The sequence below is a fragment of the Megalobrama amblycephala genome, linkage group LG3 (assembly GCF_018812025.1).
Source record: "Megalobrama amblycephala isolate DHTTF-2021 linkage group LG3, ASM1881202v1, whole genome shotgun sequence".
NCBI lineage: Eukaryota > Metazoa > Chordata > Actinopteri > Cypriniformes > Xenocyprididae > Megalobrama > Megalobrama amblycephala.
The window spans coordinates 61,883,728-61,911,345 of NC_063046.1; the positions used below are offsets into that span (position 1 = coordinate 61,883,728).

Below are 27,618 nucleotides of genomic sequence, written 5' to 3' on the forward strand. Positions count from 1 at the left end.
CGGAAGCTAATTACAGGGGTGTCGAGATATCATAAAGAATAGCCGGATGTTGTCCTTTGTTAGAGAAGAGAGAGATAATGACGAATAGAGTAGATTAGAGAGCAGATCTATGATTCCTCTGAGGATAATTTGAACAGCAGAATCTGGTTGTACATTATTGCAAGGGCTCTTTTGTTGCCCTACATATTAGCATAATAATCAAACCCTAAGGTCTGCCCTACATGACTAATAATTTGTCCTTATAATCGTACAATATTGCTTTTTGTAAATGGTTGTTACTCAGTCTTTTCCAGTGCTTTATAAAACTTTAATAAAATTACATCCAATGAGTTTCTGAGAGCAAACCTCCAACATTCTGCGAGCTCATTCTTCAGATTGTTGGACAAGGTAACGATAGACCCTCTTTTTGCTAATGAGCTTTCAAATGATGTTCCTTAAAAGGGATAAATGAGGAAGGAAAGCAGATCACAAGCGTATTCTGTTTGATTCAAAATTGATTCACAACACACTCATGTCGTTCCAAACTCTTAAATCTCATTTGTGCTTGTTCATATTCAAATATCTGTATTTATAGGCCAATTTTGCGTATTTGTAGTGATTAGAGCTTGACAGGCTGTGATTGTACTGTATGCTTTTGTTGAGGGTGAATAAATGACAAAATTTGCATTTTTGGTGAACTCTTCCTTTAAGTATGTATTGTTAAAGGGTTGCTAATGATGGGTAATGATATAAACGTAGGCCTATGAGCTTTGATTTTTCAACCTGAGAATAACATTTTTCTTTTCTAAATTGCTTGTCTGCAAAGAACAATCATATGCGAAGACCGTACACATACTGTACAAATTGAATAATACATTACTGTTTTGTGTCTATTGTTTTTGCTTTGCTTTCTTTTTTTTAGTGCAAGTCAGTTCACCATGGTAACGGTATGACAGCAGCCAATCACAGAGCGGAATCCAGGCCGATGCAAATTCAGGCAAAGATTACAAGAGGAGGGAAAACAATCTCCTGGTTGCACCTGCTCATTTGATTGGCAAATTAGCACTGGTAAGAGCCTGTGGTGGTTTTCGTCTGAAGATTGACCTAATTTATAGTGTTTTGGTGTAAAACGTAATAACATAACTCAAACTCAGGCTTCATATGTTACCAAGCACTTGCATAATCTCATAAGCCATTTTGTAGGCCTTAGTAAAGGCCACAGGTCTTGGATCAGTACAAGAGGACAAAGAAGAAGGACTTGGTGTGTAAGACCCTCAGCATCTCTACTCACCTTCAGGTCACGATGGACCACTCCCATCTGGTGGCAGTGGAGAACAGCCTCAAGGATCTGCTGAATGCAATGACTGCATGCAAACACCAGGGGGTGTGGGTTAGTGACAAGCACACACTCACTCTCTGTGCACAGCATTGAGAGCTGGGGAGCATGGGCTTGGAGGTGATGAATAAGACTCAAACGGGCTTCACATTACTTAAAGTGTTGCATTTCAAATGATTATGCAGTAGGGCTGGGTGGAAGCACACCAACAGTTCACCTTTTAGATGTCTCCCTTTGTTGACCCCATCCATCTCTACTAATAAGCTAATGAGTTTAATCAGGTGTGTTTGACTAGGAAGAGTAGTGTTGCGCAAATGCCTTAGGCTTCGTTCACACTGCGAGTCGAAATCTGATTATTTGTATATCTAACTGGAATCTGTTTCTAAATTTTTTTATGTGTATCGCAACAATTTGTTTTTGTCGTGTGGCACTCTTTCGTTTTCTGCAATATCTGCGTTTGTTTCTATAGCAATGACGTTGAGTTGGAAGGCATAAGCCAAAAACAACATCAACAACAACAGCAACATGGAGGGGTTTGTAATGCAGATGTTGTCTTATTTACAACATGGCTATGTGTAGCTGCGTTTATTCCATGCCGTCTTCTCCGCTGGTCTCAAAACATGCAAACATTTTTGCAACAACACAACCTTGTTTCTGCAGTGACTTTCAGCGTGTTTCCTATAATAATGTCTGACGTTTACGTTTTATGTAGCATGAGAAAGTCACATAAACCACACAAAACCCGATCAGAGCAGTAATACGATTCAAATAGGATTTCAAACCACATATGAATGTAGCTCGAAACAGATTTGTAAAAATTGCATTTCATTTTTTTTTTTTTTTTGCCATTCATACTGCTAAATATGATCGAATTCAGTTCGGATATGCAAAAAAATCAGATTTGGACTGGCAGTCTGAATGAGGTCTTGGTGTCAGTCGTTGCATGCGTTTTTACCAATTTAATAATAATAAAAAAAATTACAAATTATATTATATGCATAATTTAAGTGAATAGTAAAATAAAAAAAAATACATTTATTTCAGAATGCCTTAGAATTTCATGATTACAGCATACTTCATTTTACAAATATATTTGTACATTATAAATATAATCTATGCTGTCTACACTGATACAGTATTCAGATGTGTTCATTTTCTGACATACTCTAAGCCCTCGAGTCTGTCAACAACAGGACAAATGTAAGAGTGAAAGAATGTGTTTAAACATTTAAAAGGCTCGTTTGCATCTTTGTCCAGACTTCAGAAGGATCCCAGCAATGGAAACTAGTGGATTGTTTATTTTAATGGCGTTGCGGATCGCGTCAGAGGATTTTATGTTTGTTCGGAGCATTTGACTGAGGGTGCTTTCACACCTGCCTCATTTAGTTCGGTTGAATCGTACCAGAGTTCGTTTGCCCCTTTGGTGCGGTTCGTTTGGGCAGGTGTGAAAGCAGCAATCGCACTCGGGTGCGCACCAAAAGCGGACCAAACAAGCGTACCGAGACCTGCTTGAAGAGGTGGTCTCGGTACGCTTTCAAACGAACTCTGGAGCGGTTCGCTTGAGATGTGAAAGCAATCCGACCCAGTTAACGGACCAACGAACCAAATGATGTCATAATTCATAACGGGAAATTTGATATAAAAAGCGGTAGTGTCTGATTCTGTGAGTGAGCACATTATTTACCATAGCTGAAAACCAACGAGCGCCTCTGTTGTGTATTTGCACTTCTCCGTGCGAGAATGCTGTCCCGACAAAGCCTTTCCCCGCTCTGCTTCATTATAAAATGTATATGGTCTCTCTCGACACACTGACAACAGTTCGCCTACTACTAGACAGCGCTGGGAAACCAGAGACGGACCGAGAGAGAAAGAGAGGGAGCGCGTTTGAATTTGCCGCAGCATTAATATATGTAGTATAATTTAAAAGCGGGAAAGACGGCTACATTTATAAAGTGTTTGCGTGTGTCTCGACAGTTACAAATAAAGCCACAATAAACTCATGGAGCGAACTTGTCAATCATTATTTTGATGGATGACGCAGGTCAAGTCAAGTCAAGTCAAGTCAAGTCAAGTCAAGTCAAATTTATTTATATAGCGCTTTTACAATTGGTAATTGTTTCAAAGCAGCTTTACATATTAGAAGCACAGAAAAAAGGGAAGTGGTTAAAAATAAGCTGTACAAACAAGCGTGGTAATATGTAACATATACAAGATGGTGCTACATTAAGCCAATGTCGGCTGACTCCCAGGGGTGGAAAAAACCCCCTAGGAGAAAAACCCAGCGTGCTAACACTGGGAAAAAAGTCCTAGGAGGGAAAAAACCCCTTGGAAGATATATATTATATATGTAAATGGATATGGAGATCAAAATCTGAATTATACATTTTTATTATAGAGATTAAAAATAGATTATATATAAATATATGTAAGCGGATACGGGGATTAAAAATCTGAATTATAGATGCAGCCAGAACTGGATCGCAGACGCAGAGAAAATTCTGACCAATAAGAGGACAGTTTTACTCGCATGTGACTTGCCTAACGCATTTTGGTACGCTTTGAAATGTTGCTATGTGAAAGCGAACCGAACCAAGAAAAAAAAGCAACATTGTAACAAATTTAGTCCCTGTTTCGGAAAAAAACAAGCGATCCATAGGTGTGAAAACACCCTAAGGCACAGTATATTGGAGAGTTATCAAAGAAACTTTAGTTGACAGATGAAGCAGACGACTGTTTTGGATCTGACAGCAGATGCATCACAAACCGTGAGTAAACGATTTCATAATGCTTTGTCTGTAAATAACAGTTTTATATTTTTTAAAAACATGCTCACATGCAATAACGAGGGGCCGTTGATACTGTTTCCTATGCAGTGACGTTATACAATCACAACAGTGGCCGTTTACTGAAGAGCCATAAAAGAGATGCGCTTTAAAAATGCATAATTTCAGGCAGAGGATCAGAATAAAGAATGAAAATAACTGTTTTCGGCATATATATTTGTTAACCTCAAGGAACATAATTTTATGTCATGACCCCTTTAAAGTATAAATATTAATCAGCTCTTGTGCTCCCGAGAATCAAATCCACAAGCTTGGAGTCGTGTTCTAGATGTAGAAACAGATCAACATGACTAGGCGTGTTATTGCCCAGCCCTACATCAAATATAGTTATATATCAATACATTGCCCATCTACTGTCATCATTACCTCTCTTGACTTGCTCCCCAAAATCTCAATCCAGAAGTGGTGTTTGCTTGGGCGACTGTGTGCTTGACCCACTAAAGCATTGACTTATGGCTTCTGATACCCGTTTTGCATTTCAATCAAAAAGGGCACAGTCTCCATCAACACAAATACACAAAAAAGACAATCCTACAGAGTCAAGCGCACAGTCCCCGACTAGTGCTACATGCATAACCTTAGCTGTGAGATCATCATTTGAGTTTTTACCCCTCAGCCCACAGCCACACACACACACACACACACACACACACGTATCGGTGTGTAGCTGTGTTTCGAGGGATCAGGTCGGGGTGAGTAGAGGAGGCTTCCACAATGGGAACCCACGGTTTGTTATTTGTTCAAACAATGGTGCCGGTTTGAGCCTGTCATACTAACCTTCAAGTCTCGATGTACAATGCCAGATAAGTGACAATGATTAACACTCTCTAGAATCTGCTGTATGCAATGACTGTGAGAGAGAGAGACAGCGAGGAAGCCAAAGAAGAGAGATTGAACAGTTCAGCAAGCACAGTCAGAAAACAAATGCAGCTGACAAGCAAACAGTGAAAACAGACAGCAAGTTCAGACTGGGTCGGGAACAAATACTGTACTCCAGTCAGTGCAAGGCTGTAGAAAATACAATGATATTTGCTATAAAACTGGTACATTCAATACAAATGTGCATTTACAATAATATTCCACCCAGAAATGAAAATCACCCTCATGGCACTGGAATCCCTGTTGACTTTCTTTTCTTTCTGTCCGTCTTTCTTCAGTGGAGCACAACAGGAGAAATTTGAGCTGATCATTCTTTTACATGACTATGACTGTAGCTTTCAATAGGCTTTAAAAGCACCACAAAAGAAGTCCATAAAACTTGTGCACTTTATTCCTATCCTTCTGAAGCCACATGATAGGTTTGTGTGGTGAACAGCATGGAATTGTTGATCATCAGTAACCGCTGCGACCAGATTGAGTTGAACTGAAGAGCCAGGACAGCATTTCCCAAAAGCAACGTCAGACAATGGCACCAATGGGCTCTACGATTGCATTTGTAAAATTGTAAATTTGTAAAATGAATTGATTCATTCATTAAAACAATCCTGAACTTCTTGTTTATGAATCTGTCTACCAATGTAGAAAAGTTTAGACTGAAGTGGGCATCTTACAAAGATTACTTTAAGAGCACAATCGACAATCTTGGTGAGCAAGAACCCAAAGATAACAACATAAGACCTTGAGAAAACTCTACAATCTGTGGAAGTTACTGCTCATGTGGCCACTATCAGAAAAAACACCGAACAAGAATGGTGCACCACTGCTGCCAAAAAAAATTTAAGCATATCTCATGTTTGCCCAGTTAAAACCACAATGCACAATCTTCTGGGAAAATGTTCTGTGGAAAGTTAAACTTTTGGCAAAAATGCATGACGTTTTGTTTAGAGGGAAAAAGACACTGCAGGCCAACACCAAAAACATGTTCCTTACACAAGCTTGAATAATTTCAGAATATTGAGTTGTCTGGGCTACATTTATGACACTTTTATGGTCCATTTGTGTCCTTTTTACATCTTAAATGATTCTGTCTCTGTTCGTCGTGATTACATGGAAGAGAAACGTTTCTCATTTTATGTTCCACAAGAAAGTCAAATGGGGCTGGAATGACATAAGGGTGAGTAAATGATGAAAGAATTTTCATTTTTGGGTGAACTATACTTTTCAAAATAATAAAAATCATCACAGAAGCACAAAAAAGACAAGCCTAAATGACCCAAATTAAGAACACCAACAATGAACAGCGTACAAAGACAAGAACTTGAATCTTAAGCAAAACAAATAATCCTACAGACAGACATTAAAAGTACAAATGCTTTGGAAGACATACTGCACTTCAGATCATTTCAGTTTATGTATAACATGGGGAATATTATAAAATCTGCTCATTCACTGGCTCTGTGATAACAAACGATGAAAATAATCATATCATGCACACATTAACACATAATAAACGATGGTTCTTCTGTTTTGTGAATAATGAGATGCACTCTATACTGTATATGTATACTCTATATACAAGTTAAGCTCTACCACAGAAAATAATCATGACTTGTCCCTTAGTTGTGTTTAAATTAATGCACAATGAAAGTTTATGGGGCAAGATTTTCTGTTGAGGATCCGTGTGTAGAGGATTTAATAGGGTAACAAAGATGTGAGCAGCAAACAGAATCCATTATAATCAGTGATGCTGTCTACACTGGATGCAACGCAACACAACAAATTCCCGGCAGTAAACTGATGCCGCCTACTATTTCTGACGCTCACGCTGCGTCTGACACGAAGAACAAATGGATTTGCAGCGGTTGCATTGTCGAATCCAGGGTGGACAGCCTCAAGCTGTCTGTGTCCGAAGTAGACACGGTGTAAGACAAAAAGGGTCCAGAAAACAGTAAATCCAATCCAGAAAAGAGTGTTCAGAATTGCCAATGAAACGATAAACAAGACTTCTTAAAGAAGCAGCTGCAGTGATGGCCGCTTTTGAAACAAACATTTTTTTAAACATTAGTGAATTATTAGATTGGATTGTGATTCAGAGCATTTCAAACTGCCAAAGTCACACGATTTTGTGATTTGAGGCTTTGTTACGTTTCAAAATATTTCTAAATGTCAATGATTCGCCACTAGGGGGCGATGATCTCTGTGAACCCATGAACCAGTGTCTATACATGATTTGTACCTGATCTCAGATCAGTTTTATACATTTGTAGACATTTAATGACACATTTGTATAATGAAAAAGAAGAGAAAAGTCTGGTCTGATTAACCAAACTCTCCATAAAACAAACAAAACAAACTCTAAAAATTAATAAAATAACACGTATTATAGAGACGCTTCACATTTAGTGCTATTAGATGATTTGTTAATTGCATTTAATAGATGACACCTTCAATGAAACAATGCATGCATGTTTTGGAGTTTTCACTGCATTTACACTGTTCTGACCAGCAGGGGTCACCAGCGTGTGGCGTTTCCAACGCTTTGGAACAACGAATCATTTTACGAAGCAATTGCTTCAAAAGTTTAAAAAAGCTTTGTTTCTCCCATCACTAAGCAGCATTGATGGGATTCAGGTGTGGAGAAACTCGGCAGTTAGTTTTATGATGATGGCTCCCTCGTTTTGTGGGAGGAGGGAATGACAGATTTGTGAAGAAACACACATTCAATTAAATTTTATTTCCTATCGTATCAGAAAGAAATTTAGCAACACGTTGATCTGTCAGTCGTAATGATGCATTTAAAATTTAATGACCAAATAATGTCTTCATTCTCAATTTAGTTCACAAATCTGTTACAGATTAAATATAATGTGGATAACACTGAATAAATATCTTTGCATCAGGTCAGAAATGGATTATATTAACCCTTTATCTAAACCGCGTCTCACATATCCGCCATGTTTGTAGTTCTAATCGAATCCTCATCCAATGCACAATGGGCAATATTAGCCATTAGAGAGTGAACGGAAACTAACCGGAAACTGTAGACTATATTTGGAATAATAATTTCAACACACTATGATTTGGGACACAATAATTCTAATTTCGAATACTATTAAGGACAGATAGTGTGCAAATTGGGACACAGCAAGTATCTTGCCCCATAAACGTCCACTATAAGTGCATTATTGTTTTTTGACAGACTAAAAAATACTGCAGAATTATATTCTGTGGTAATTGACAGCATGCCAGAGATGCTGTATATACTGTTTATTACATGCTATATAATACACAGCAAAGCTAACTGTGTTTATTTAATGCATGCATTCTAATAAGTGGGGAGGGAAAGGGGGTTTATAGCACTAACCTGGCATCGGCCTCGCTGTAGTACTCTCTGGCAACAATATCTTCAAACAGCTCCCCTCCTGTGACTCTGAAAAAGTTCCAACATCAGACAGTCTAATTTCAGCACCTTTAATAAACAGGAAGCTCTGCCTGTGAGAGATCTACATTTGCAACTTGACATGACATTCTAAAGAGAGTAAAAATAATAGAAGCGACCGGAGTGTGTCTACACAACTTGTAAATAGGGGCAAATTCCATTCGAAACTGAGCATCACTCTGCCCTACTCGCTATGAAGGGCAAAGCACTTAAAGTAAGTACTCTGAAGGGCACTTTACACCTTACATGAACACATATGTCACTGCCACTTTCTTCTGATTTAGAATGTTACCTTGACAACACAGCTGCAAAAATTAATTATAGCAGTTGAGAATGATTTGCCAAACAGACTTTTGATTCAAATGTTGCCTTTTGTTGTGTTTATTTCAAATTTACTTAAAACACGGCTTGTACCTTAGATAATTTAGCTCATGCGATGCCATCCAGGATCACATGTTCGTAAACAGCAAAACTCTGTCCTAAAAGTGGCGACTGCATGTATGCTTTGCTCTTGTCGGAGGGTGCTTTCTGAACGGATTCAGTTGTTCGCTTTTGTTTGGAACAGCCCTTAATGCAGCATCCCCTAACTATAGTGGCCTAGCGTGATTAATTATGGAAAAAATAATGCATTAAAATTATTATTGCTTTAAACGCACCTGTCCAGACCTGTGCGTCATCTTACATTGCATGCAGTTCAGTAACAAACCTGATGCAGGCCAACGACTGCTTGATGACGTCTATTAGAAAACATTTAAAATGCCACTAAAATTCAAGATATAAGGGAAATATGTGGGTTTTCGTCTTGTATTTATGTATATCACATGAGCAAGAGTGCTGTTTTATCCCTGAATATCTGCACGACTGCAAATGCAATACTGATTTTATACAACAATTCGCCAAATGAAAATAGTTTTAAACAAAGGCAAGCAACACACAGAGGTTTTCAGTACTGAACGAATCTGCGTGTTTTAATGAATCGAGTGAGTCATTGATTCAGTGACTCAGTCAAAACGATGGCCATTTGCTTCATTACTGAAAGAATCAGCCGTTTGAATGAATCGGTTGAATGAATGATTCAATGACTCCGTCATCAAGACAGTGACTTGGCGGTTTTAGTTTCATATTTAGAGTATCATTTAATTTTTCATTCATATTCATGCCACCTCTGAGCTACATTAAACAGTCCATGTAAATACACCTAAATGCAGCGTCTGAGAAAAAGAACATGTTATGGCCTCAATGCAGACTTAAATCCAAAGTTGAATCAAAATATGTATTTGTGACGTCTATTCAATGCTTTCCTCATCTAACACAATAATGACTTTAAATGATCTTTTGGGGGGTAATTTGATCTGCGATTAATTAATCAGCACATCATGTAATTAATTAGATTAAAAAATGTAATCACTCGACATCCCTGTATACTCATTTGTGACCTTTCTCTCATCTGGGTTTTTTTGCCTTGTATTTGGCGAGTGGAGGAGCTCTCATTAACAGTCACGCTCATTTAACAGAGAACTGGAGACGTGACCTCATATAGACGGGGAGACAGAAAAATTCACTCACAAATCAAAGACGAGGTAGTGAACACCCTCCTCTGATATGCTGTCATGGAGCCTCACTGTTGAGAAAAAAGAGAGATAGAGAGAGATTGATTAGATTGTATCGAACAGCTCACTTTCATAATCGTTAGAATGAGGGAATGAGATTTTCACAGACTCATTTACTCCACAAATTGGGAATTATTTCTGCTTCTGCTTCCTTTCATTGCCAAAGATGAATAAAGGGCAGATTCATTAAAGCTGAAGTGTGTCATTTCATCTTTTAAAATACTTTCTTCTATCCCATCTTAATATAAAGAGACATTTTATACCTTTATACCATATGCAATATATATATATAAAGAGCAGTGTTTTGATACCACCAGTGTACCAATATATATATCCATTGTGACAACTCTATTAGCAATAATTTTCCTGACTTGTCACAATGGATTCTGGGATTGAATGATCACGTGATGAGATGACTGACGAGACCATGGCAGAGGATTTGTTGCACAACAGAGCCTAAGCATCTGACAAATGTCTGATCTTGTAGAATTCGCTCTCAGCACCGCAGCTCCCAATTCACAGAGAACGTGGAATTGCAAATAGAAAGCGAAAGTAAAACGCGAACGCGATTTCAATACCCCACATTTTAAAAGCGTCTCCCTGATGCATGAAAATATCTCCCATTATGAAAGATTAGGCTGGGATGTGTAGTTGTAACCATCGCTCAGCTCAGAAAAATTTGGTCTCTATTTGCACTGTTTTTATTTCTATGATCAATTTGTGGAAAGTACAAACCCGATTCCAAAAAAGCTGGGACACTGTACAAATTGTGAATAAAAACAGAGTGCAATGATGTGGAAGTTTCAAATTTCAATATTTTATTCAGAATACAACATAGATGACATATCAAATGTTTAAACTGAGAAAATGTATCATTTTAAGGGAAAAATAAATTGATTTTAAATTTCATGGCATCAACACATCTCAAAAAAGTTGTGGCAAGGCCATGTTTACCACTGTGTGGCATCTCCTCTTTTTTTTATAACAGTCTGCAAACGTCTGGGGACTGAGGAGACAAGTTGCTCAAGTTTAGGAATAGGAATGTTGTCCCATTCTTGTCTAATACAGGCTTCTAGTTGCTCATCTGTCTTAGGTCTTCTTTGTCGCATCTTCCTCTTTATGATGCGCCAAATGTTTTCTATGGGTGAAAGATCTGGACTGCAGGCTGGCCATTTCAGTACACGGATCCTTCTTCTACGCAGCCATGATGCTGTAATTGATGCAGTATGTGGTCTGGCATTGTCATGTTGGAAAATGCAAGGTCTTCCCTGAAAGAGACGACGTCTGGATGGGAGCATATGTTGTTCTAGAACTTGGATATACCTTTCAGCATTGATGGTGCCTTTCCAGATGTGTAAACTGCCCATGCCACACGCACTCATGCAACCCCATACCATCAGAGATGCAGGCTTCTGAACTGAGCGCTGACCTGTCCCAACTTTTTTGGACTGTGTAGCTCTCATGAAATCCAAAATGAGCCAATATTTGGCATGACATTTCAAAATGTCTCACTTTTAACATTTGATATGTTATCTATATTCTATTTTGAATAAAATATAAGTTTATAAGATTTGTAAATTATTGCATTCCTTTTTTTATTCACAATTTGTACAGTGTCCCAACTTTTTTGGAATCGGGTTTGTAGTTCAGTTAGGAAGTGAAATGTTGTAGAAGCTCATAAATCATACAGGAGAGAAGCCAGTCAGTTGAGTTTGTGGCAAAACCTTTTAAAGTGCTTGAGTATTGTTGTCTTTTACTGCATATGAAAATTCATATTTGGAAAATAGAACTGAAATGACATTTATTACAAGATGATTAATTCAAAATGCACATGCAAACTATTTTTCTAATCATGTATTTCATCATTGAGGATTTCTTAAAAATATAAAAACCTTGTCTCGTGAACTCAATCTCGTGTCTCGTCACATCCCTAGTACACAGCAAAATCCCCAGAGTTAAATCAACTCTGCTCAGAGTACATATGGTCCCTCTCTAAACAGTGTTAAAATAACACTGAAACAGAGTTAAAGTTAATGAGATAATTAAGCAATTAATTAAGTGATGATTGAGCATTAGTGATGAACACCTGCTGTTAACAAGCAGAATCACTGAAGAAAAGAGAAACACAAGAACTACAACTGACTTCAGTCACAGCCTTATTAATTACTTAATTATCTCATTAACTTTAACTCTGTTTCAGTGTTACTTTAACACTATTTAGAGAGGGACCATATGTACTCTGAGCAGAGCTGATTTAACTCTGGGGATTTTACTGTGTAAATAACTAGAAACCTAAATACAGAACTAAAACTATTTACCCTATAAACCAGTGTGTTTATGATAATATAATAAAATAATGTGATAAACATTAAGCACCATAACAGTCACCAAAAGTTGCAGATTCCCACTCTTACGTTAAAAGGCGGATGCATGTAGGTTTACCTTAAACTGGGCAAAAATAGGTATTTATTGAGTTACTGGAACAGCCTTCACATAAAGAGCACGCCTACGATGCCTAAAAACACTGTCTAGGTAGGCAGCGCACTAGGTGATCTTAGCACATCAGTATTGACAACAGCAGAATGGAAAGGGGAAATCTTTTTATGAAACAGGATAGATCATGACAGCTACTTGATTAAAGTGAGCAGAGGGAATGCCTGATGTAATTTCTCAAAGGAATCGAAAGGCTTGACCTTTTGATTTATAAATATGGATGGATTACATGAGGGAAAAAAGAGACAGGGAGGAATCCCCTCTGCATAAATATATCTCATGCATCTTTCATCTATGATACAGTTGGTTGCTCAAACCTGTTGCCATAGTAACAGAAAGAGAATGGCTTTCCAGCTGACGGCTGCTTCGGAGAGGAGAAAACCCTCTGTTAGTTTAGGAAAGCCACTGGGAAACAGTCGATGAAAATGTGACTGTAGCCCTTACGTGTTACTGCCTTAAATGTTGAATCACAAACCTTTAAGTATTGAAGTTGTGAAAAAAAACATCTAATTAATATGAAGGGCAAACAGAGACTTTGGGACCTAACAAACAATCTTGATGAGAAACAAGCGCTGTAGAACTGTTTGTCATCTCATGTAAACTCTTGAACAAAAACAGTCTGAATGGCTCTGTGTTCTCGCGTAAGATGAACATATGGGGGTGGGAATGTGATACTAAATTTTTCAGCTTATCTGTAGCTTTGTGTTATAGCCATAATTACTGCTAGCAAAAGCACCCACGCTTGTGAGCTTGCAGCTGGTTAGGAGGAAGGTGAGTGTGGGCTGAAACGCTTGGCCATTTTTAGCAGTTCCCACCCGAACAGCTAGAGGTCAGATCTGCACGACCTAATTAGGATGAATCACTCAGTATTCTCATTCTGAAGAACGATATTGATTCTTAAATCCCTAGAATCAATCTTTTAGTCTGTGCTGTTTTCAGCTGATGAATGAACACAAGTTTGTAGTGTTGCCTCACATCCAATAAATCACAATAAGCTTTGTGCTTCATTACTTTTGATGTGAAACAAAGTCTCAGCTTTCAAATTCTGTCCATTTTGTTCAACAATAAATGTTGTTTTGCCGCTCTTTAACATGTGGTGACAGATCGATGTAGCGCCTCGATTGAATCAATCATCTCTTCTGCTTTAGCAAATAAACATGAATGAACATCAGAAGGAATTTTGAAAGATACAGAACAACTTACTGAAATGAACCATGTCGATCGATCAATCAGTGTTTCAAGCACAGAAAATTACATAATGTCACATTTATCTAAGAGAAGACATGCAATGTCCATACATACATTAGTCAGCTTGAACAACAACTCTAGAAAGCAGCATTTTGATAATTATATGCACTTTATTGCATATTCATTGTATTTTTACTTAACCTGTTCTTTAATATTTAATGCATGTTTGAATAAATTCATCATGTTTTTAACCATGTTTAGCCACCATTTAAATGTTTATATTTAAAGAAACATAATTATGTATAACGTTGTTATTATTATTATTATTAAAAAAATGCCCTTATGTAGATATTTACTAGTTTATGCATGACACATTTCTCAACACTTAGGTCATTTTTTTCAAATCTCTTCACACAGATCTCCTTACCAACTTTCAGCTTCACAGCAGTAAATAATGCATCTGAAATGCACTTAAACATTTCATTCATGTCTTGAATCAAACACTAGTAAAGGTTTCACCCAACAAACACACTTTTTCACTCATAAAACACAACATTTTGCTGTCTTATTCATTAGGATTTAGACTTAAGTTTAGCCAAAAGAGTATGTAATGTGTAAACAGTGCATTTTTTAGAGGTTTGCTGGTGTTTGTGTTTGAGCGAGAAAAGAATTCATGTCATTTGAAACGTCATTGAATGCACTTTGTGCCAAAGCTATGATAAATGATGCACAGTTTAGCCCACATACAGACTAATGTTGTGCTAAATGTGTGAAGAGTTTTGAAACAGTAAGTATTGAGAAATGGGCAAAACAGACTGAAAATCCTCAATGCTTATGCAATGCATGGTCACCAGCACAAGGTATGCTTTGAACGCATTGGATTCTGGTTTGCTGGTCATCAGCTTGGGAAGTGGGACTGCTGGTGGACCAGCTAGACCAACTCATGCTGGTTTATGCTGGATTTTTCAGCAAATTTTTCTTCAAAATAGCCACTGCCTCGGCCAGCAGGGAAGTGCACAGGAGGGTGGGAACACGGTCCGAGCCTCTGCTCCTTTAAGTGCCCTTCCATCAGGCGGACCTTCAACCCACGCTAAAAGTATTGTGTAATCACTCTGCTCCGGATCCACTCCGGGGTTTCCACTTCTCGCTCACACCCCAGTCGTGTCCGTGAATTTTTGCTTTCAGTGAGGACAGAGAAATTACACTGAGACCATGTCACATCTGGTTTGAATTCTCACTATTTTAAATGCTGTACATAAAACAGCTCATAAACTGGCAGCTTTAGAGCTGAAAGGCCATGGCACGTGAAGCGTCACTGAAGTGTGTGTGTGTGTGTGTGTGCGGCTGAACTCACCGATGTTGGGATGCTTGAGCAGACGACAGATTCGGGCCTCTCGTTCCAGTTTTTGGTGATCTACAAAAAAAAAAAAAACACACACACACAAAATAAGAACATGTTTATGTTTGGGAGCACTTGACTAGTGTTCGGATAAACGTTTCTGCTGAAATGTAAATGTTTGTTTGGTCACACTTTACATTAGGGTCCAATTCTCACTATTAACTACGACTTTTGCCTCAATAAACTCCTAATTGCTGATTATTAATAGTTAGTAAGGTAGATGTTAAGTTTAGGTATTGGGTAGGGATGTAGAATATGGTCAATAGGCATTAATAATCAGCCAATACCCTAGTAATATGCATGATAATAAACAACTAGTTAATAGTGAGAATTGGACCCTAAACTAAAGTGTTACCGCTTGTTTAATAGCAATAGAAATGTAGACAGAGATGTTATGGTTCTGAACTCTGGTCTATTGGATTCAGTGTTTGAATAAAGGTCATAAATGTTGTCTCTGCTCATTCCTCTGAGGTCAGGTAAAACTGAATATACAAACAAGCAAACAAGAGTCATTGCAAAACTACGTTTTCCACTTTCTTTAGTGTGCGATGTTGCAGTTTGAGCATTTATATCAAAGCTTTATATAGGTGACCCTTGACCAATCACAACACACTGCTCCAGCCGACCAATCAGAGCACACTGTGCTTTTCAGAAGGAGGGGCTTCATAGAGAGAGAGCATTACTGACAGACTGGGAAGAGAGGAGCTGCAACAATGGAGAATATGAGGAAAATATGTAATAAATGATCCATTAAAAGAAAAGATCTGCATTACCAACATGAATCTTGATCTCACCTCACAAACTCACTCAAACCACTTCATACGTCTCGAAACAAACTCATAAAACGGTCAACAATTCTCACTCTCGCATGTTGTCACTCAAAGCTACAAAAATTCTGACCTTTTATCCTTATAGTTAGAATGGTTTTCACATAAATCAGTATTTCATTAAAGAATATGAATAAAACCATTTGGTAGGTGAGCAGATTTTCCCATCGGTGTGTGTGTGTGTGTGTGTGTGTGTGTGTGTGTCTGAAACTGTTACGAAGAACATTCACCAATCACTCCAGATGCAGTTTAGCCAATAAGATTGTTTGTCTCCAAAGTCTTAATCCCAGAGCTCCAATCAGATGTGTTTTGCCGTCATAATCTCGAGTCATTAATGAGTCGCAGCACGCTGTCTGGAGTCCGTCTAATCAGTGTGCATCACTGCCGGCGAGAGACGAGCTCTTACAAGGGCTTCTAAAAGGAAGACGGGCCGCCTGTGACATAACAGGATTAAACTGATTCCTCGCACTAAAGTCCTTCTCGGTGTGTGGCTTCATCTTTATGTAAAATAATAGCCTCATCCTGGACCTGTATTATCAATTTTGTCCTATCCTCATTATTAGAAAAGTCTGGCCAAATTCCATGTTCTTCATTAAATGTCCCAGATGGAGAGCTTTTCATTCAAATCTAGTTTTTGCATATTTTAAGTGTTGCATTGACCCAGTTCAGTCATTTCCCATCTGACAGAAACTGAGAGAATGCCAGAAATGGGGCAGCTATTTTCAAAGTTGTCAAATCAAGTCAACTGTCCATTGACGGATATAATGCAGAAACATTTGTGTGTGTGTTTTATGATTTCGATGCGGTTCTACGACGCAGGGCAGATGTCCGCAGTCATTGTTCTCTCACGCTTACGCAAGATTCATTCATTCAAATATCACACTAACAGAAGTAAACAGAGGTCGACAGAGGCCTGGTGTTCAGCAGCAGCTTGGCAGGTACAAAGTTTGCATAAGAAGCAAATTAGTGCAAAAGAGGCGAAAGAGAAACTTGAAATACGGCGCTCGAATGAAATGAGAAAAAGGTGGGAGTAAGCGTTAAACATGCACGATTTAATGATAAACATTTCAAATAGTGGTGTGCCACTTTGTAATACTGACCTCATTCTGCCTGCACGTTAAATCTGAATTAGACATGAAGCAGAGTGAAGTCATGTGACCATGAAGTCATGTGGTCACCAGTCACTGAGGCTAGTGGTTTTCCACAGTTACTAGTCACTCAGCATTTTCACTGGCCACAATTTTGACATTGATACCATGGAGAAAAACTGCCATATAGATATTTTTAATATCACCTCATAATTTGGCAGCAGGTTTATTAGGCTGCTGTCACTTTAAGACCTGATGCACGGATCCATTATACTGTTACACATGCATTAAAACATAACTGACTGTTTACGTGAATACTCGCCAAAACTGGCATTTTGACATTATTTTGTGTGTATTTGACCACTTAAGTGCAATAAGCAGAAAAAAAGAACTCAGTTTAGTACTGAGAGGCGGCTTTATGTGTGCGCACTTTGGGTGTGAGAACAAAATCATGTAAAATTATGGCCAATATGCGCAATCCCATGCCGAAATTTAAGCCCTATAACGCCAACAATATTCATCCGGAGCAAATGAAATGCTGTCGGAGAGATGAGAGAGAGAGAAAGAGCAGCTGGTATCATGAAATGAGTATTGGAAGTGTTTCAGATACTTCAGAATTGATATGCAAAAAATTATATTTCTGTACTGGCAACACTACATTGTAATTAGTTTATTATTTCAGATGCCTTTTTAAAAAACTACAATTGAAAAATTTATATTTAGGCTATATATAAAATTAAAGCCGCCAAAGTGGCTAGTAAGAGTGACTGGCGGGTTTGTGGGTGTTAATGTCAAGCCCTGTTTCCAACCCAGATTCATTGAAAAAACGTATCTGTGGCGACATTTCTGCACAATGATACTGCAATGTTTCACAACAGTTTCAAAGTGAAATGTTCAGAGGGTGGACTAAATGTGAGCATACATTTACTAATCGCACTTGCACAAAAAAAAAAAAAAAAAAAAAAAAAAAAAAAAGTTTTCAGACTCAGTGTTCCTCAAAATGAATAAAATCAGTGAAATGCAAAATCAGGATACTATGCTAACCTTCAATAATTAATTGTTAAATAAAACATATTTTTATGCATTTAATCTCACATTATTGACCAATGTACTTGCTGCTGACCTTCGATGATTCAGTTAAATAAAAAAATAAAAAAAGATTTGTGTTAATCTTTTTCTCCTGCGTCCTATTCTTCGGTTATTCAGAATGGCAGCACAGCTGAAAGGTTTGTTTGAGCTGCGCCCTCTACTGTACACCCGTGAATGTGCATTTCCTTAGCCTGAGGCTTATTATTTCAATTTTGGTGTAAAAGGGTCTTTACATTTGCCAAAAAATAGAACCTTTTTGTTATAAAAAAAAAAAAAACAATGCAAAAGTAACGTAACACATTACTTTTCTTAAAAAGTAACTAAGTAATGCAATTAGTTACTTTTTAATGGAGTAATGCAATATTGCATTACTTTTCAAAGTAGCTTTCCCCAACACTGGTACGAACGCTGCAGTTCTGAATTAACGCTTAATCGCATTTGAAAATAACACACCACCTACACTAAACCCTAAACATACCCGATAATGTTAACAAAACCATGCCATTTTAGCCGTTTCTTCAAGTCTTTGAGCTCTCCTCTAGTGACTCGTACCCGAGCGCTTCACATCACAACTGCACCGCTGTATCAGCTGAGCTGCCGAGCAAGTTTACTACGCCAGAGAAGACAAACACATAGAGCTGGTTATGTGAAAATCAAAATATATTTGTTTACAAATTGTTTTGAGGTGATAATATAGTATTGTGCAAGGAACAGCACAAAATTAAGTCTTTATTAATCAATAATTTTGTATGAAAAGGATTAAAAATGCTTGCTGTTTTATGCACAAATGAGTCGACACATATTTTTTTTCCTGTTTGTAACATTAACAATCACTTTATGACTCATGTACAGTAAAAAAAAAAAAAAAAATCAATGCAATTACAATGCAAGCTTGTAAAAGTGGCCTACTGCAAATCTTCTGAAGTCATACAAGAGCTATACAAGATGAAAGAGATCCACAGGAGCCATATGGGTTTAGAACGACATGAGGGTGAATCAATGATACGTGAATCAGCCCATCAAACAATGACATCAAATGTGTTCTTTTGCAACAAAGGATCAGTAAAAGGATGTGGTTAACCTTCAGAAAATGATAGTAGAGATGATGATAAATGTAATTTCTAGATGAATTATAAAAGCTACATGTTTTTGTTATCTTAATTCAATGGCCTGAGTTTCTGTTAATCTTTGTAGACAAAATGCATTCATATTTATATTATTAAACAAATATATTATCACATATTAAAAGGAATAAAAACAAAACATTTAATGAAAAAAAAAAAACTGACTTTCAGTTTTCCCTCTGCCACATCTCGCTCTACATGACTTTCTCTCAGTGTGGAAAGAAATATTGCTTGATGCTGGGAAATGTCTTGTCAAGCCTCATTAAGACACAGTGTTGGATTGATTTATATAGAAACAACTTGTGTAAGCAGGGCGGTAGCTTAACTTCATGAGGCCCAAGACGAAAGAGGGATCTGGAAATTTAAGTTTGCTAAAGTGAAAGAGAAAATCACTGGCTGTTAACACGTTTAAAACAGTATAGATGCACTGAAGAAATCTACATGCAGCTGAAAATCCTTTTCAGGAAAACCTTATTTTTAGTAGAATTGAATCATATGCCATTATTCTTTCAGATTACCATGCGACTATGATGAAGAGCAACAAAATGTTTATTGAGATATCTATATGCAAATTAGTGGCTGCAGGTTTCATAATGAGCTCGGTTCATTTTCTCCGGCCTCAGATCCTTATTTCTGTTCCCGCAATCATGAGTTCTGCTTCTCTATCACCATCCGTCTGTCGTTCGTCCACCTTCCCTCTCTCTTTGCCTCTGGACGGTCCTTAGGCGATGTCAACCCGCCAGTCAAATTTCTGCTGTCTGTTTATGCATCTATGGTTCTTTTTTTACCCATCTATTTTTGGCAACCTCCCCCATGTCTGCATATGCAAATGTGCATCTGATAACTTCAGCACTATTCAAATGAGCGGAGGACTCAGACCCTGTATTGTTTTCCACTGCAAATGCTCATTTGAATAGTTGGATTACATTCATGGGAAATGAGAATGCTGCAGAAAATGCAATGATAATTCTAGTAAGGCTTCTGCTTGAAACAATCTGTTCAAATAGAATACATTTTAATTATTTTTTATAAACATTAATAATTATGTATAGAGTGTATATCAGGCCATCATACTGCCTTTAACACTGGTAATAGATACAGTAGTGCTAATAAATAAGCATAAGCATAAACAGACACATGAATCCTGCAGCAGATCTAGGCAGGTGGAGCTGGGGAGGTGGAGGGGTTCAGAGGAACTCAAACACTGAACCAGACTGTTTGAGCAAGCAATCTCATTGGCTGCAGGATCAGCAGAGGCCAATCAGCTTGTGCCATGTGGCAATGATGTGATTGCATGTAAAGGACCATCAGTCAGCGCCCCCTAGTGTTTCATGACTGAACTAAGAGAGAGAGGATCATTTAGATAATTTATCATTTCGATTTATATTTGAGATACGTTCTCTCTGAAAATGTTAACGTTATGCAATCGGCTTCTCAGATTTGCTTCTATATGTATGTAAAGATGTTACATTTCTACAAGATTTCTACAAAACCTGTTTGCTGATCAGAATAGGATATTTTGCATTAAAAGAAAAATAACACAAGTGTTGATGGGTAACTTTTAAAATTAAGTATTTTGGATGGAAAAGAAAGATCAATTTAACCATTTCTGAGAATTTTGGTATTTTTAAACATCTTCATTGCAATAATATACCAATTTTTTTATCAAACAGGAGTGAATGTGATGAGACAAATCAAATAACACCACAATAAAACTACTTTATAATTCTCAAAAAAAATATTTTAAAATGTACCCTTGTGTGGTATTATGATAAACAACAACAAACCAATGATTTCCATCTTTAAACTTTGTCTTTTTAATATTTAATATTGATATTTAATATCATATTTGATTCTGGACCACAAAACCAGTCATAGTCACACAGGTATATTTGTAGCGATCGCCAACAATACATTGTGCCGAAAATCATTAGGTTATTAAGTAAAGATCATGTTCCATGAAGATATTTTGTAAATTTCCTACCTATAAAAAATATTTTTGTAAGTAGATATGCATTGCTAAAGACTTCATTTAGACAACTTTAAAGGCGATTTTCCCAATATTTTGATTTTGTTGCACCCTCAGATTCCAGATTTTCAGATTTTCTCAGCCAAATATTGTCATCAGTGTTGGGCACGTTACTTTAAAAAAGTAATTAGTTATAGTTACTAGTTACTTCTCACAAATTGTAACGGAGTTAGTAACTGAGTTACATCATTATAAAAGTAACTAATTACCAGGGAAAGTAACTATTGCGTTACTTAAAAAAATAAAATAAAAATAAAAATATGCCAAATAAATTGAATGCCCCCAATATTACATATAAGTCTAAGAATAAATTATTCTTGATGCGACTCCTGACTCATGATCCGCTCTTGCTCACGACATGAAATTTCTCTGTACTGTGTTGGTAGCCATTAAAGAAAACGTAGGCTAGTTTCATATTTATGTTTAAATAGTCTTATGTTATGTTTTAAATCCATTTATTCGATTATGAAAAGTGAACAGCATGAGTAAGATGCATCATAAGATGCGCAAATATATCGGGAGACATGGAGTGGGTCAGACATGATTTTAAACACTTCATTAAGTTTTGTTTAATAGAAAGCCTCTCTTTAAAGTGAATTTCGTTTTGTAAAAATTGTATCTTAATTTTAATCAATGTTTCATCAACCAATTGCTTGGATTTAATATATAACAAGCAAATATAGCAGACAATAAAATCATGACATGGAGGCGCAGGCGCGATCACTGGCGCGTGAACTGGAGCGCGTCTTATAGGCTAAATGAACCGAAACTCAGAGGCTGCTTGCCTCGCAGACATGAGAAATATATCTATAGAATGCTTGAAATATCTACTTTAACGAAAATGAAGTAATTAAACACGAAAAGAAAGAGGCTACTCTGATTATATAGCCTAATCCGAATGAAATGTGCGTTATCTCTCTAGGCGCGTCCATATGAGCAGATGATCAGCAATGAGAATCAGCAATGTCAACTTCATCTTTGCAGCCGACACTGATTCAGAAAACATTACTTTATTAATAAACAATTAAAATGTCTCCTTGCTGTTTTTGTCACACTCATAATCATTACTTTTGCCGGTTCTTTATAGCAATTATGCGTGCCATTGAGTGCTATATAACCTATATTATGTAAACGCTCCTTATTATGGTTTATTCTCTCCAGTATTTAAGAAATTATATTAATATAAATGTGATTAGTCAACTAATAGCTTAAATGAACAACTACTAGTCGACTAGAAAAAAACTCTTTCACATTTTCGATCAAGCATCAAAAAGGGTATTCTGGTTTGAGCTCTGACAGACACACACACAGCGCATCATACATTATTATCAGTTTAAAATTATATTTGTGTATGACTAACCGCAGCACACACCAGAGAAAAAAACTTTGCAGGTCCTATGGCTGAGAGAGAGCTTACTCGGATGAAAACCGCTTCAGTGAGCTCAATTATAGTAACGCGGCATTTTTTTTGTCAGTAACGCTAACGGCGTTGTAACGGGAGAAAAAGTAATTCGTTTGATTACTCGTTACTGAAAAAAGTAACGGCGTTAGTAACGCGCGTTATTTATAATGCCGTTATTCCCATCACTGATTGTCATATCCTAACAAATCATACATCATACAATGGAAAGCTTATTTATTCAACCTCCAGATGATGTATAAATCTTAGTTTCAAAAAAATTGACCCTTATGACTGGTTTTGTGGTCCACGGTCACATATTTTTCAATGCAACATATTTTCCAACTTTTGCTTTAAATAAATAGACATCCTTTACAATATTTACTGTAGACATGACTGAAGCCTGATGTAGTTTGAAGCAACAGTACAAGATGACGTGTGTGACATTTGAGGCACCAAATCCACTGTTCAGGCAAAGGCTTTCTGAATGAGAGCTCTGTATTACAGTGTGTGTGTGTGTGTGTGTGTGTGTGTGTGTGTGTGTGTGTGTGTGTGTGTGTTTCACAGTGTAGAATCTGGGATTACGTCATCTAAACCCCCAAAGGAATACAGTGCAGTCTCCATAGCAACCATGAGGAAATGTGTTGATTTGGATTCACTTGCCCGTCCCCCTTTCATATTGACTCCATAAGTATTTTGTGTCTGTTTTTTTGCATGTGCTGACTTGTTAATGAACGGCAAGCAAGAATTCCTGTCATTCTCCACTGGCTGCTAGAGGGCATGTTGGTTCCAGCTCAGAAACGGGCGGGTTTTTGTTAAAAAAGAGAGAATCAAAACCCGAGGAGCTCAAACTCAAACGGCAACTGTCGCTTTTAGTCAAGTTGTGGTCAAACCCATGACTATCATGGACAAAAAATCATGTGTTTTTCATGTCTATGTGATGTATTGGTGTATGTTCACAGACAAATTGCCATGTACTACATTATATAATGTGCTGCAACATGAATTCAGTATTATTAAAGACATTTTAAATGAAGTATGAAATCTACACGATAGGTGCTGAATGTTGGTATTAATGAAGCATGTAATGTCAAATATAGTTGATGTTCATTTCTGTCTACGGCAATTATGAAATTATGAAGCCACAGCATTATAGCTTTCTATAGACGTCTTCATAACTCAATCTGTAAGAGTTTTTCCAGGCCAGGCAGTGTAATGATCTGTGCTTTGACAAAAATTAGCATTACATTTATTCATTTAATAGAAACTAATATCCAAAGCAACTGAAAAACACAAGGAATCTAATAATAATAATAATAAAAGGGCTTCTCTTCGAGTGCCTGGTGATGTTTATCCGGTGTTAATTTAAAAGTGAAACTTAAAAACCCATCTGGTGATCGCACCGCTCATAAATCGCTCATTAGTTTGAGATGTCGTTACTGACAATAGGCCTCTAGACCAATTAAAATGCACCTGATTGCCTCTGAAAACTGATAATGATAAAAACCCAAAGCTGTCTAACACAACACAAACCCTGTTATGGTTATAAGCATGTTCTTCTGCCAGAAAAGTATGACAGCACAAGAACAGCTTGTAAATCGGCCTCATTATTGTGGCCTTTAAACGGTGCACCTCATTATCTTGTCTTCGTGAGCTCTCCTATCTCTCTTAACATGGGCCGACATTCAGACAGGTGTAATTACCAGAGGAACCACTGCCTTCTTCATCTGCACGTCTGGAACTCTGCACAACTCTTCATGTACTAGATATCCGTCTAATTACACATGACAGGCGTATTAGGTGTATAGTGTAGAGCCTGTGTTTGGACAGCATTCTGTGGTGCGGAAAATGAACCTATTTTTATGCAAATTTTAGGATTTTGCATTAAAAAACACTGGATGGAAACGGCAAGATGCGCATAAATTCTAAAAATGTACATAAAAAAAACGCATGCACTGAATTGATTATGTGCACAAACTACGATGAAAACACATTTACCAAATAAACCCTTGATGCACATCAAAGTGATAACTGGACTAACCAGCGAACTGATCTCATCAGCATCTGAAATGTTTTTTTTAGGTCATTATGAAAGGTCTTCAAAGTCGATTTTGTTCTCTTCGACTCGCTGAATGGAAACGCTGCTTTATTTGCAAATGTTTTATGCAATATTCCAATTTTGAGCAAAAGGTAAATTCGCAACTTTGGATGGAAACATGGCTACAGATTGTAGTTTGTTTGTAGCACAGATGAGATGGTGGTGCTGTAAAGCTGCTTTTGGGTTAGTGATGCAACAATATAGATATTTTGGCTGATACCTATAGCCAAGAGTTGTGGTTATGCAATATTTATAATAGAGATGTTCCGATACCCCTTTTCCATTCCCGATACCGATTCCGATACCTGAGCTCAGGGTATCGGCCGATACCTGGGTGTGTATCTGTATATATATATACTACTAGCCCTGTATGAATTGATAGAATTATTTATGGTGTGCTTCAGACTTATCCCTTAATAAAACAAGAACAAAAACATACAGTGAACTAGAGTATTTTTATTATCTGACATACATTTGTCAGTTATATTATTTATTTATTTTAAGTGAAAAAGAACTTCAAATGCAGCCACAAATCTAACACTGTAAACTGAAAAAGGTATATTAGTTTTACAATATAACTATAAAAACAGTGCAACAAATAAATCTAGGAATATAATTAGGCTATATAAGAAAATAATCTCTTTAAAACCTGAAGTCCAGAAACAATTTTGTTAAATAAAAATCTCACGTTTTCGACGACTGACAGCAGCTGGTCATCCAGAACAATAAACCCGACAATTTTGTCGGTTATCTTTATTGTCTTTTGAAAACTTTTCTCTTTGTTTGAATGAAGCTGGCACGCCTCATCCTTCTCCACCTTAAGCGCGTCAAACGCCCGAATCGCTCAATTCGCACCGCGTCATTCACGCGAATCGCGCCGCAGGGAGTCAATTCGCGTCTTTGCATTGACTTAACATGTAACGTAAATCACTCGCGCTTATCGCTTCATTCGCGTCTGGTGTGAACGCAGCATTAGCCTTCATGTAACCATCGTGTTGCGCGGGGTGACGCGTCTTCAAATGCTTTATTAAGTTATTTGTGTTAAAGTTGCCAATACTTGTGCCACTCGAAATTGCAGCATTGCATATGAGACATGTCGTCGTTTTACTGGTCTGAAATACTGCCAAACAGCAGACATACTGCTAGCACGTTTTCACTTCGAAGAAGAATTGATTTCCGATTTGCTGTTAAGCAAAGATAGCGGGCACGACTAGGTATTGTTTAAGAAAATGGTATCGGATCGGTACGTGAGTTTAAATACTCGCCGATACCGATGCCAGAAATTTTTGTGGTAACGGTGGTATTTCCGATACTAGTATCGGAATCGGAACAACCCTAATTTATAACCCTCTAATCTGATTGGCTGGTCAACATTCCAGGAGTGCTGTATTTAGTATAGCAGCACTGTGACATTTGACTGTTTGTTTCACTCCACTTTTCCGTGTTTCTCCACGTTCCAGACTAGAGCGGGAGATGTGACAATATTATTGTATATCGACAAAATCTCGCAATTTGTTGTAGGGAAATAATAAGCTAAGATGTCAGTTGTGTCACATTTTCCATAGCAGTTAGCCAAAAAAATGTAAAAAATAAATAAATAAATAAATAAATAAATAAATTCTTGATTTGATGTTCTTTCATTTCGTAAGTTAACATTGCAAGATAAAATGTTTTTGGACTATACTTTTGTTGTGCAGATGAAAAGAGTGAAACTGCGTCTTTTATTTCGATCTGCAGTCTAATAAAAGTTAATAACTAAAGTTAAAACTTAATAGGTGAAGTAAAAAATAAATAAAATAAAATGGTATCCTATGTATATAACTGCACTAGTTTCTGAATAGTTCATTTTAAACAATCTATATAATGAAAAAACAAACAAACATGACACTAAAACATGTTCCTCTGAGCCCCTCCACCTCCCCAGCTCCACCTGCCTAGATCTGCTCCAGGACTGATGTACGTCTGTTTATGCAGCAGTGGCGTATCTTACATGATCACTGCAGCACATCTGTGTATCTAATAGCAGTAGCGAGTCAATATTTGCTTTGCAGCAGCAGCAAACAAGGTTTTATTTTCATCAAAGTGTGTTTTGTCTCACTAATGGCGCTTTTACACGGCATGGCACGACTCGCTTGGCTCAGTTTGCTTTTCCATTGCAGTTAGTACTGCTTCAAAGTGGGTGGGATTATAGTGTGATCGTTATAGTTGCACCGCCTCTACTGCCGTGGATCCGCTCCTCGGCTACCAACAAGAGGAACGTCTGCACCTCGACTACTGACCACGATACAGCCATTTCTTCTTTCAAGTTGCATACGATGGTCGTTTAAAAAAGCTGTTTCTGTTGCTGACTATCTAAATCTAGCAGGTTTGATGTCCAATGATGCTGGTAGTGACGATTCTCTCTGACCAATCAGTGATCTGCAGTGTTTACACCTCACATTTTACTATTTGTACGGCTCACTTGGAACCTCAACAGAGGTGGTGCTATTTAAGAGAGCCGTAATGAGCCGTACTATGCAGTGGAAAAGTGACATAAGATATATTAAGTCTATACTTTTCACCTGTTTTTTAAAAAAATATATACTATTCACACTAAGTGAAATAACAACCAGTTTCTCCTGGATTGGACACCTGATCTTAATTCAAACTCTTTTTCGGTGTGATACAGTAATGCTGACTCTGCTGAGCTCTCGAATGTTTTCTTATAAACTGACATCCCAGCACCGTTCTAATATTACAGTACATGAAACCCCACTATTTTCCTATTCTTTTCCAAGAAAGAAAAAAAAAAACCACAA

The 27,618-nt window shown here is 37.4% G+C and overlaps 1 protein-coding gene across 7 annotated transcripts in view; it reads right to left on the minus strand.

Moving 5' to 3' along the window:
* Window positions 1-27,618, minus strand: part of camk2d1 (calcium/calmodulin-dependent protein kinase (CaM kinase) II delta 1) — an 81,392-nt gene that overhangs the window by 42,395 nt on the left and 11,379 nt on the right. For 4 of the 7 annotated variants that reach the window (XM_048186448.1, XM_048186445.1, XM_048186443.1 and 1 more), the window contains exons 3-6: window positions 15,122-15,181; window positions 10,043-10,097; window positions 8,402-8,467; window positions 1,271-1,343 (exon numbers count right to left, since the gene is read on the minus strand). In XM_048186448.1, coding sequence (XP_048042405.1) covers window positions 1,271-1,343; window positions 8,402-8,467; window positions 10,043-10,097; window positions 15,122-15,181 — 254 coding nt within the window. Of the gene's footprint in view, window positions 1-1,270; window positions 1,344-4,935; window positions 5,009-8,401; window positions 8,468-10,042; window positions 10,098-15,121; window positions 15,182-27,618 lie in introns of all 7 variants that reach the window. The other 3 variants (XM_048186444.1, XM_048186442.1, XM_048186446.1) reach the window with 1 other exon arrangement.